Source organism: Sardina pilchardus, chromosome 10 (assembly GCF_963854185.1).
Source record: "Sardina pilchardus chromosome 10, fSarPil1.1, whole genome shotgun sequence".
Lineage (NCBI taxonomy): Eukaryota > Metazoa > Chordata > Actinopteri > Clupeiformes > Clupeidae > Sardina > Sardina pilchardus.
The window spans coordinates 32,108,364-32,121,189 of record NC_085003.1 but is presented as its reverse complement, the minus strand read 5'-3'; the positions used below and the strand labels follow the sequence as shown (position 1 = coordinate 32,121,189).

General features: G+C 43.8%; 1 protein-coding gene across 1 annotated transcript in view; it reads left to right on the top strand.

Moving 5' to 3' along the window:
• The window catches only part of ano3 (anoctamin 3), a 57,107-nt gene that overhangs the window by 24,084 nt on the left and 20,197 nt on the right, over positions 1-12,826 (top strand). Inside the window, exons 3-8 of the mRNA XM_062546520.1 lie at positions 2,260-2,396; positions 3,290-3,442; positions 4,491-4,591; positions 4,727-4,780; positions 5,163-5,297; positions 10,795-10,901. Of these exons, the coding sequence (XP_062402504.1) occupies positions 2,260-2,396; positions 3,290-3,442; positions 4,491-4,591; positions 4,727-4,780; positions 5,163-5,297; positions 10,795-10,901 (687 nt within the window). The remainder of the gene's footprint in view (positions 1-2,259; positions 2,397-3,289; positions 3,443-4,490; positions 4,592-4,726; positions 4,781-5,162; positions 5,298-10,794; positions 10,902-12,826) is intronic.

Below are 12,826 nucleotides of genomic sequence, written 5' to 3'. Positions count from 1 at the left end.
CTTTTGGATAGTCCTTCAACCAATCAGCTCTGTACCTTCAAACCTCCATCATGCCCGCTCGTCTGTGTCAGTGGGTGTGTTTCATGCAGCGTTTATACGTCCTCCCTCGCTCCTCGATGCCTCGATCCTCACTGATCTACATAAAGAATGATGGGGGGGGGAACAATGGGATAGTCTATCCAGTGTTAGTTATAGATCAGTGGGAACGCCCCTCGAGGATCGAGCATCGAGGATCGAGGAGGCATGATGAGAGGCACCCTGTGTGTCAGTGAGATGGACAGGCCAGCTAAAGACACGGACCCCCATCCCACAGAGGCCAGTGCCCTGTAACCTAACTCCACTATTATCGACCCGGTAGTGATAGCCATTAAACTGGTAGGCCACCTCATATTGATCCAGTCTTGTCAAAATTAGGCCATAGATTCTCCCGGGCTATAGAGTGTCACAGGGCTCGACTCGAGAGGTGTAGTATAATATGACACAAGGGCTTTGCACCTCTCTGAGGGTTTGATGGGGCTATTTGCCCCGTAGGCATCGTAGATCTCCGTTTATTGTTGCTAATTCAGTTACGCATGAAATGGACTGAATCTTCTATGGCCAGATATGAGTCTGTTAAGGGACAGTTATGCAGTTATGGGAAACCTCCTTCATGGCAGTGTGATTATGTAATGATTTTACGTGTAACCTCCGTGCATATTACGGTAAGATCCTCTCTACGGGAGTAGATTCATAGATGATTAATGAGTCGGGATATCATCAGACGCAGGTCTCCTCCACACGTCAGTTCTGTTCCCCTTGAGTTAGCACTTTGCTGGAGGATGGTCTCTGAGCATTTCCCACATTACCTTCTGAGTGTGTGTGTCTGTGTGTGTGTGTGTGTTTGTACTGAGAAAGCCTCAGCCAAATGGGAGAACACAAGCACTCACTTGTGTACACGGTGTGTGTGCGTGTGTGTGTGTGTGTGTGTGTGTGTCTGATTTCGTCTCATGCCGGGGTAAATATCTGCCCCCTGAGCGGGAAACGCTCTCTGATGTGGTCCAAATGGACAATAAATCAATAGCAGTGAACCAGCAGCGCATGCTGTGGACTTTATTAGGACACTCGATCTAAAAAAGTGGGAGTGGCGAGGCATTGACCACCGTAGAATTAGACTCAGGGTGTTTGCTCCTAGAGATCTTGCCATGGAGATCTTGTATTGGTGTATTAATCTGTTAACTGTGTGTGTGCGTGCGTGTGTGTGTGTGTGTGTGTGTGTGTGTGTGTTAGGGCATTGTAAATGAATGAGCCCCACAGCGTGATGTTATTCTGATGCTCAATTGCCTCGTTAGTTTTGGCGCATTTTCAACAAAAACATTGACCAACTATTTTGGTCGTGCGTGCAAGTATTTTGTGCGTGCGTGCGTGCGTGCGTGCGTGCGTGCGTGCGTGCGTGCGTGCGTGTCTGGTCTGGTCTGGTCTGTGTGTCTGTCTGTGTGTTACTTACAGTAATGGGAGGATAATGAGACCATGAGCTAATGAGGGCTGAGTAAGCCTCTCATCTTCCTCCCCTCTCCTCTTCCTCTCATCTCATCTCCTCTCCTCTTCCTCTCTGGGGCTCTGTGTGTGTGTCTAAGAAATTGAGCATTGGGGCTCTCTGTCTACACTGATGTCCCTCTAAGAAACAAAGGGCCTCTAAGAAATACAGAGAGAGCTTCCTGGTGATCCATCACTGCCTTATGCTAGCTTTAAACTAAGCCAGTTAAACTGCGCTGCAATTAATGGATATGTGTAATAGTGGTGATATGCATTTATTTAGCCATTTCTAATGCACTTTATACGATGGAGTAAATGTAAATTTGAACAATATTTTGCAGCGCGATTTTAGTGTTGTAATCAGTGTAATTGTAATTGTAAAAGTGTCAGTAATGTGCCCTGTGAATTGATTTAAATCATTAATTTCCTTTGGATAGAGGCAGAGAGAACAGAGTGTAGATGACGGAGTGTAGGTGTAGACTTTTAACACAGCAACACACCTACTACATCACACCAAATAGTTACAGTTCTGCTCAAAACCACATTTTGTTGAAACAATAGTACAGTGCATGTTTTCTATCCGAGAGGAACACAGTCAATCACTGCACACACGTCTCAAAATTGTAACACTTGATGGCATCTCACTTTTCATGTCTCAGCATTATAGGAACCTGCATACAAGGTACAATAAGGAAATCTTGTGTGTGTGTGTGTGTGTGTGTGTGTGTGTGTGTGCGTGCTTGGCAGAAGCACCAAAGGACCAGTATGTGGAGGTCTCGGAGGCGGGTGGTTTTGAGTCGAGGGTTGAGGAGTCGCTTCTCATCAAGAAACCGGTCTGCCGAGCCAAACTGGAGGCTCGCACCGAATCCATCAAATCTGCTAAGGTAATCCCCATGACAACGCTCACACCAACACACCGCTAACGGGCACAGACCTGCTGCGCGTCAGATGATTAAAATATGATAGGACAACTGGAAATCAAACATAAGGTCTCATAAGGTCTCAGTGACCATGTGCTTTTTTTTTAAAAAAAATTTAAAGATATTTTTTTGGGCTTTTATGCCTTTAATCAGATAGGACAGTGTAGGGTGACAGGAAACGAGTGGGAGAGAGAGTAGGGTGGGATCTGGAAAGGACCACGGGACGGGAATCGAACCCGGGTCGCCGGCGTGCGGTGCAGGTGCCCCAGCCAGTCGCGCCACGACTGGGGCCGATCATGTGCTTTTTGAGGGAACAGGTCTGCAGAGCACTCATGGGACATAGTCTAGTGTTGGCACAGTCACACCACTCTTGAGTGTGGGAGCACCAACTGCAGATTTACCTCCGGGCTAATCTCAGACAGACATTTCGTCCAGACGCTAAAATGGATGTCCGACTGAGTTCATAATGCCATAAAGCTAGTGTTAATGCATTTTATTCACTCCGATTAAAAACGAATCATGACATTTGCTTCATAGTAACCAAATTCTCATTTAGCATCCACCTTGTCCTAGTACTATATATCTGTGTAGATTGTTTTAGAGGTATATGATATGAGCGTAGACAAGTGACTGATATAGCATTAAGGGAATAACTCTCGCTCATATCAATCCTGAACACTTATTTATTATCAATTAGTGTTACATTATTACTTTATAACATTATTATTCTAACATTATTATTATGGGAGTATTGTTATAACTGCAGTCTGAGTTTGCTCAGTCAGTTCAACTTCAGGAGTGTACGAGTGTTCTCTGATACTGGACAGGAAAAGGTTAAAGGTCAAATCCTGTTCTAGAACGTGCGGCTGCAGCCCTCGGGGCTGCTGTTCCGAGACGGGAAGAAGCGCATCGACTACATCCTGGTTTACAAGAAGTCCAGCCCTCAGGTGGAGAAGAGATGCACCTTCGAGAGGAACCTGCGGGCGGAAGGACTCATGCTGGAGAAGGAGGTAACAACAATATCAACAACAACAACAACAACAACAACAACAACAACACATTTGTCATTATGGTCTGCAAAAGCAAACAGCGACATTAGTGACCCTTGGAAAAAAATATAACATTGGGGATTGTTTTAATCTCAGAGGCTGTATTCTGTATAAGTGCAGATGCCATAGATATTAGAAAAGGGGGATTTGCTGCTTGATCCTTTGAGAAGATCAAACAACTCAGGTGCACCTGAATTTAGATTCCTTTCTACTGGAGTCTAAACATGTGTCAGGAAGGAAGCCGTGACACCTGTGGATGGTCTTAGCAGGAGATTGGTATAGATTTAATCTAAATGTCATGCACACTCGACCATGCATGCCCACAACATGAATAGCCCCCCGTTAATGAGCTTAAAAGCTTTGCTTTAGATTAGACAGCCCTGAGCCTCCTCCAAAACAGCATCTGAATGCAGTAAGCTCTAATCCTGCAGAACAGGCTCTGATTGAGAGATGAGTTGGAGAGCATCTCCAGTACCCCCCCCCAACACCCACCCATACACTCACACACACACACACACACACTACGCTATGAGAGATGAGTTGGAGAGCATCTCCAATACCCCTCCAACACCTACCCATCACCCACCCATACACTCACACACACACATACACACTACGCTGTGAGAGTTTTTACATTGTCTGTATATATATATATATATATATATATATATATATATATATATATATATATATATATATACTGTATATATATATATATACAGTATATATATTTTATAGCGACGATCAATTTCATATCACCATAAAACCATAAAATGTTGTATTGGAAATTAAATTGGATTTTGAAAAGGGGTGCATACATTCTCCAGTGCCTTCAGAGAGAGAGATACACAATTTATTTTACAGTAAAAGTTATTCTGCTCTCTCCCAGGCGTAGCTAGATTCATTCATGGGGGACATGAATCCATTTTCTTGTTTATATCTGAAGATGGCTGACTCTGCAGAAAGCATCTCTTTAATTTCCTGCGTTATCGCTTGTTTTATTTGCCAGCCCTCGTTGACCAATAATGACATCATGTTTGTGAAGATCCATGCCCCCTGGGACACCCTGTGTAAATACGCAGAACAGATGAATATCAGGATGCCTTTCAGGTGAAACACACACACACACACACACACACACACACACACACACACACACACACACACACACACATAAACACACACATGCAAGTATACACACATTCATGATTTCAGCCATTAATTACTGTTTGTCTGCTATTCAAGGAAAAAGTGCTACTTCTCAGACTGGAAGAAGAAAGCGATGGGCAGGTACAGTAGGTGATGGCTGATGACTAATCATATCGTATTAAGCTTTCCAAGCTTTTCTATCTCTCTCTCCGTTTCTCTCTGTTTCTCTCTCTCTCTCTCTCTGTACCAGTGTCTGTTACTAAACCCAGATGTAAATATGGCAGCCAGCCCACTGTGTCTTTTGTTTGCAATCGTGAGATCATGTCCATTTTCTTTATTCTGCTCAAAAATACCATCTACAACAATGTCTCTCTCTCTCTCTCTCTGATCTTCTCTCTCTTTTCACTCTCTCCCTGTGTCTCTTTCTCTTCTCTCTCTCTTCACTCTCTCCTCTCACTCTTTCATTTATCATTTGTTCTACTCTCTCTCTCTCTCTCTCTCTCTCTCTCTCTCTCTCTCTCTCTCTCTGCAGCCACTTCCATCTGAGATGTCGTCAGATAAAGAGCTGGCTCCCCAGGAACCCGATGAAGCTGGATAAGGAAGCGCTGCCCGACCTGGAGGAGACCGACTGCTACACGGCTCCTTTCAGCCGCGCCCGAATGCACCAGTGAGTCTGATCTGCCTCTGTTTCAGAACCAGAAATGCAACCCGAGTGTTTTTCGTCTGACCGAACCGGTCCGTTTTCACATGAATAAGGATAGGATAAGAAACACTTGATTCATCCCAAAGGAAATTTGAGGTGAAGAGTTATATAGTTTCTGTGTGTCTCGGGAGAACATTTGGGTGAGGTCAGCCTGCCATTGAAGGTACTCCTCAACTCAACAAGCCGATCATTTAGGGGTTGAGAAGTGTTCAGGATTCACATCAGCTTGTGAAACATTCTCCTCTCTGCCGCCTCCAATATGTCCAACTGAATTCCACTCCCACTGCCATTTTCCTTGCTCTAAAGTCTGGAAATGATGGCACTGCATAGCAACACAGCCCCATTACGCCTAAAGGCAGTAAATCCCTTCAAATCAGTATGGATTTCTAGTCTTGTCACCCTCACCTGCTGCGTAGCTGTGATTTAGTCATTATCATGAGGCCGCAGGTGGACCACAGAAAGTAACATGGATCATTCTACATCTACAGTTAGCCTACATGAAAGCAACATGCCTTTTCATTGCACCAACAATCAAATTGAAACAATACAATATGATTGTTGCTCTAGTTTCAGCTCTACTGACAAAATTGCCTAAGACAATCAATGCCAAGGCTGTTTCCTAGTTTTTTTATTTTTTAAATCAAGTAATAATACATTTATTCAGCCTCCTCTCCTCCCCCTCATCTTTATGTAAGAGTTCATTCATAATTCAGGTCAAATGTTACTTTTAGAAGCGTATCCATAGTTGCACAATGTGAATTCTGTGTAATCAACGGATGTACAAGCCCACCCGGGAAACAAAGTGCTGCATATTTCACTGCAGCTCTGTCTGGTGCTGTGTCACAACTCTTGGAATACGTCTTGTTCAATCAAACATAAACATTTGGCCAATGTGTATATTGTCTCAGTTATTGGCCTGTCTTTTATTTGGACAGTGTATAATGCCAATAGCAAACCAGTGAATGATGACTTTGACTCAGTATTGAGTCTTTATTTTACTGTTGAGTTGTTAAACTCCATAGTAATGTTTCAGTCCTGAGTTTTAACATCAGCTTTATAAGATCACACATTGGTGATATTTGGGATGATATGCTTTATGTGAATAGCCTATTCTGTGATTCCTATTACCTAAACAGATTGTCAATTCACATTAGATTACAGTAGATTGGAAGTACAGGAGAATACATTAGATTCAATTGAGACCACAGGTTCAGAGGAATCTCTGAGTCAATGCATTTGGGAATCATGTATATTTTATGTTGTGGTCCAGATATTGCACACACATCAGTCAGAGCGAACTGAGTTCTTCCTCATTCCCCACCCCATGTTTCCACCATACACATTCCATGGTTTCCTCCATAGATTGTTCTACATTCCATGGTTTCCACTGTAGACTGTTCTAAATATACATTCCATGGTTTCCACCATAGAGTGTTCTACATACATGCCATGGTTCCCACAGTAAATCAGTGCATTGTTTGTAAACTGCCAGCAGCAGCCACACTTAAAACTGTTTGATTTGTTTGAAGACTCAATAATGCACGCACAGTCTCAAAAAACAACTCAGTGCTGAGCCAGAATGTTGTCAAAGCATTAATCAAACATGTCACAGTTTTCTTTTTACATACAGACAAGGTGCGTCTGAGTTGTTTTGGTGTTCTTGTTTTTGTCTGGTTGTTAATTCATCTCCTTCACCTGCCTGTCTAATATTATTGAAGAGGTCTTCTTTATGTGTTAAGTTCACTGTCTCATTCAGTTTTGCTGGCACTTGTCCAATCTTAGTATACTGGAAGGATTTTGCAAAAGAGGGAACATTTCATGACATTTCTGCCTCCAATGGATGTTTTTTAAATGCAGAGACTTGGCACAAAGCTTTCCTTCATTTAAATACATGCACAGCATCACTGCCAGAATGATGAAGTGCAAGAGGAAAGAGGTTAGATTAGAAAAGCTGCGTTTGTAGAATAAAGAAACAATAAATAAAAAAAGGGCCGTTATGGGAAGATGCCGCTCATGTGCTGATGCAAGAGGCCAGCAGCTCGTAAAAATTCATCCCCTTAATCTTCCCGGTTTATGAAGTCCCTTGCGTTGTGCCGTTGCTCATGTGATAATTACCATAATGGCAAGAATTGTCTTGTATTCACGTGGTACGTGACTTGGGGGAGTCGTTTGCTCAGGCTTTTGTGTCGGGTAATTAGTGTCAGTCGTTTGATCCGGGCTATACGAAGAGCTATGTCGTTATGGCTGGCCAATATGTTTCATAAGAAGGCACATGTCCTTCAGCAGAACAGTGACCGACATTGAAGAGAAAAGCAGCTCCACATCTGTCTCATCTGTCGCATCATTGGTGCATTTGCAAGTAGATAATGTGTCAGAACTGTTCCCAGTAGACATGCGGAGGTAGAAGATGAGTAGAACATGAAGTCCAAGCATATCTTTACTGTAAAGAAGCATTAGGGAGTTAATATAGAAAGCATCCAAAGCAATGGCAACAGCCTGGTTGGGACTGAAAAGAAAGAACTGAACGTATTCCATCAAACTTATTTGAAGATGATGCCAATACAAAGGTAGCTGCTCATAAGAAAGTACCTCTAAAAGGGCCAGATTGTTGCACAATGTTGCTTTAATTATGGACTCATGCTAGCAAGCTAACAGCCAAGAGATGTGCACTGCAAAACCAACAATAGCACACCTGGCACTGATGAAGGTGCCTAACTTGTAAAATGTACACTTACCCAAGGTGTTCTTTTCATATCTTTAAGCAAAAGTGAGGGTAAGGCTGTGTGCCTGTCAGTTGGAATCCTCCGGAACATCTTTCACAGAGCCCTTAACGCTTCCTGAGCAGAGAGTAATTACTTGTCACGACACCACCCCAGCTGCAGGGTAACTAATATCAACACGCCGTCTAGTCAAGGACACGCTGCAGTCTCAGGCATGTGGCCAGAGAAGGACCTGTGTCAGTCCACATAATGAACCCTTCCTTTAACCACCATTACTGAGCTTCATGCCATGCTGCTGCAGAGGTCAAGGAATTCTTGAATAGAAAGAAACACTATTCTTTCCAAATACTGTACATCACAGAGCATAGCATGTTATTAAGCCTATGAGGAGAGGTCATGCTCGTAGTGTAGGCCTACTGTATCTCTGTGGAGAGCTATTAGCCCCAATAGAGAAATATGAGGCACCCAACAATAGTAGACCTTTATTATACTGTGTTGAACAACACTGTTGGAATCAAAGTGTTAATGTGTTTAGCTCTAACAGTGCATGAGGCAGCATCCATAACAGTCCATCCGCTCAGCTATGCAGTGTGGTAGTCATCTAAGGCTAAGCCACAGGTCTTCTCTCCTCTCTGCGGTGTCCTCGGCTCCTTACCTGTTTAGGAGTCTGTGTGCAGCCTCCTCTCCTCCCGCTGGAGCACATTAGGATGTAGCCTAGCCTAGCGCATGTTTTATTCATAGGCTCTGATCTCTCGCTCCTCTTTGTTTACTTCTGAGGAAGTTTAACGGCAACTTTCAGAGCTGTTGCAATTATGCCGTATGGTATCACAAGTCTCTACGGAATAGAGGGTCTGTAATGGTTTAACAACTGCATCAATCAATTACTGTTTATCAAAGTAACACTAGCTAGCCTGTATACAACTAAACTATCTTCTCAAAGCATAGACTTTAATTAGCAGCAACAATAGCCATCTGTTTGTATCGTTTCCCTCAGAGGACATTAAGATTATACATCCAGATGTACAGGTTGTTGAGGAGCCTTATGCAATGTATTACTCTGCTGTATTTTAGCTTTTAGGGTTACATCACGATCACAATATGAACTAATGGAATAATCTGATCGCAAAGGCTACAATTAATCATTAATGCACATTTCTGATTTTTTATATTCATATCATCCCACTTGACTGTGCCACTTCTGATTATTGAGCATGCCTAGTGCATGAGTACAGTGCTTCTTATTGGTGAGCATGCCTAGTGTGTTAGAAGTACAGCATCTCTGATTGGTGAGCATGCCTAGTGCGTTAGAAGTACAGCTCTTCTTATTGGTGAGCATGCCTAGTGCGTGAGGAGTACAGCACTTCTGATTGGTGAACTTCACAGTCAATTAGGAGCATGCTCACTCACCCATCAGAAGTGGCATTTGGAAGCATTTGAAATATTGAATTAAAGACACTTGAAGAAACCTAAAGAAAGAAACTTACAGAGACATTTGGAATATTGAATTGAATCATATCACAAATCACAATCGCAATAGCCTATCTGTCAGAAAAATGTGATTGTGCAGCCTTTCTATTTACCTGTGAAATATACGCAGTATAGACTCAGGGTTTTGGATAGGTCAGCCATGTGGGTAAAGAGTAAGACCAGCATCATTAGTGTCACAATTTATCCCCTAATATACAAAGCCACACGCACACACGGCAGACAACAACAGCTGTTCTTATATGGTGTGATTGTATGTGTTTTATTTTTGTGTGTGTGTGTGTGTGGGGATGTTCATAGCCGAAAGCCGGCGATGTGACCACAGACCACACACTCTTACAGCTCCCCTTTCTATGTGACTCTCTCTCTGTTTCTCTTTCTCTGTAATCTTTCTCTTTGTTATCCCTCTCTCCGTGTAACTCTGACTTGCTCTTTCCCCTTTATCTCTCCCCCACTATCTTGTCTTGTCTCTTTCTATCTCTGTCTGGCTTTATCTTTTTTTTTCTCAACATCTGTGAGTATATCTGCCTGTTTTCTCTCTTCCTCTCTCTCTCTCCCTTTCTTTCTCTCTCTCTCTCTCTCTCTCTTGCTCTGTCTCTTCATCTGTCCAGCTATCGCTCCACTCCTCTACTGTGTTTTCTCTCTTCTGTTGCTTTTTGTCGTCTGAGCGGCAGCAGCAGCTCAGTGGCAGATGGTTAGCCTCTCCCAAAATCCTCTCAATCCACCGCGGCCCACCACACCGTCCGCCCGCTGGGATCAAAGGGTTATGGTTTTTAGTTCAGACCCACTTACCCAGACGTGGGTCTGTACCACATCTCCACCATAATGCAGCCATGGTGAACATGTGGATGACCTCAAACTGACCGAAAGTCTCTCTGTCTTTCAGAGATAGTTTTTAGAAATGCTATTGGACTTAGAAGAGAACAAACACAGCTGTCTGCTGTGCCATCCCATTAAGCATCAGCTACCAATGCAATGCACTCACTATTTTTTACAGCAGCATAGAAACTGTCTTTGAACACTATGAATGATTTCTATTGGACAATATGTGTTACATGCTGTATACATATTGCCTGTGTTTTTCTAAATAATATACATACATGTTACCAAGAAACTGTCCACTTAATGCATATGAAAACGAACGTTTATTCAGGGTGTGAACTAGACTTGGTTTGAATCATTTCATCCAAAGCATTGCTCTTCTTTATGAAGCCAGTGAGTATAACCCGGGCCAATGTGTTGACTTTGTTCTCTAGCTTCACCATAAACAACAGAGAGACGTTTTTCTCCAACTCCACACGGAGCCGCATCGTTCATCACGTCCTTCAGCGCACCAAGTATGAGGACGGCAAATCTAAGATGGGTAAGAGCTGCGTCGTGTGATCACCAGCATCCTCTCTCCCTTAACCATACCACGTCACACTCCCATAAATCAGAACCCACAGTATCCACCCACCACCACTCCGTACACACGTACAGTACATACACACATACACACATGCTCTCTCACACACTCAAACACACTCTCTCTCCTGAGTTTGCTATTGGTCCCTGGGCCAAATTGCACTCTCAAATGGAAGTTAAACAAGTGATTGACAAAATGCAGGGCGCATCACACCAGTCCTATCTAATCTACTACACCAGGTACACCAGACTTTCCCCTTCGGCCAGTGCCTGACGTGTGTGTACATGTGCGTATCCCACATTGTCCCATTTCACCTCCTGCCATCCCCCAGAGTTAGGAATTGCGGTTATTATGTTTGGATGGCTCCGGTGCACGATCGCCGCCTACGCAGTGATTTCCTGTAGACACCCCTGCCATGCACAACAGGTCCCTGGCTAAAGACCAAATGTGCTTTGACTCTTCGCCCAGCAACACACAGATTAAAAGGAGCTGAGTTTGGTTATGCGGTTTCTTGTGCAGGCTCATTTAAGGACTGATGAAATGACAAACAGCTCCAGCCCCATTTCACTGCTGTCGTGACACATAAATCTCTTGATTCTCTTGAATCTGGAAGGTTCCGTGAATGTGCTTGTTTTGAAATGAACCAGCTATTTGGCTGGGTAGTGAGAGAGGACTCGTTGGCTACCCTGGGCAGGTCATTATGAGTTGACCGCTGATGTAAAGTCCATGCGGCACCGTGCAGCACAGACTCTCTGTTAGTCTCGTCCTTTTTTTTTGCCAACCGCTTATTTGCCTGGTTTCGGCCTTGATGGTTCAGCAGTGGTGTGAAGCCCGATTTAGCGCTGTGTAAGTGTTATTTCGTCAGCATTCTTCTCTCCCACCTCCCTCAACTTTCTCTGTCTTATCTCTGTCTCTCTATTCTCTCCTCCTTCCCTCCCTCCCTCTCTCTCTCTCTCTATCTCTCTCTCTCTCTCTCTCTCTCTCTCTCTCTCTCTTCATCTCTCCCCCTCTCATTTGATTCTCCCTTGGCCTTCCTCCACCTCTTCTCAAATCCCCCTCGCTGAAGCATCTCTCGTGTCTGGCCAGCTTGTGACATGCCTCACTGATTAAAGTTGGTCCTTGGAAGGCCCTTGGATTAGTATGTTAATATTTTAATACTGGTGGTGTCCAGCAGTCTATGGGCCGGAGGAGGCCAGATCTCCCATGCGGACAGCAATCACAAATCCTCCAGGAAATCCCTCTGTCGGCAGCTCCTGCTGTGACTCCAATAGGTCTGTTCCTTTGTTACCACAAGCATCATTCCCATCACACACACACACACACACACACACACACACACACACACACACACACACACACACACACACACACACACACACACACACACACACACACACACAAAGACGCGTTTGTGTCGGATATCATGATGGCAGCCCACGTCCATAACCACTTCCTCTGACCTGTGACACACTGTGAGTCATCCTGTCCATCATTCTCAGTGTAAATGTCAGTGTCCTGTGGTGTGCTATGGGAGCGGGCAGTGCCCAGTGTCTGTTTGTGTATCCACGATATTCCGCAGCCCAACAATGGGGGTCGCCATGACACCGAGACGGTTTTCTATTTCCGGCGAAGCTGCATTGTATCTGTTTTAACGTGACGGTTTACGGTGCTTAACATATCATAACGCATATAAAAGTAAACTTTTCTATTTTATATCGGTTATATATGATGTAGTCTATACATGCTGAGGGCAGAATTGTCAATATTTCGAAAGAAATCTAAGTTGAGGCATAATCTAGTTAGCTATGGAGAACGCACATGTTAACAGAATGAACGGAAGTTGAAAACAGTATCGTAACCATCGCAACGATACATATTTCCGG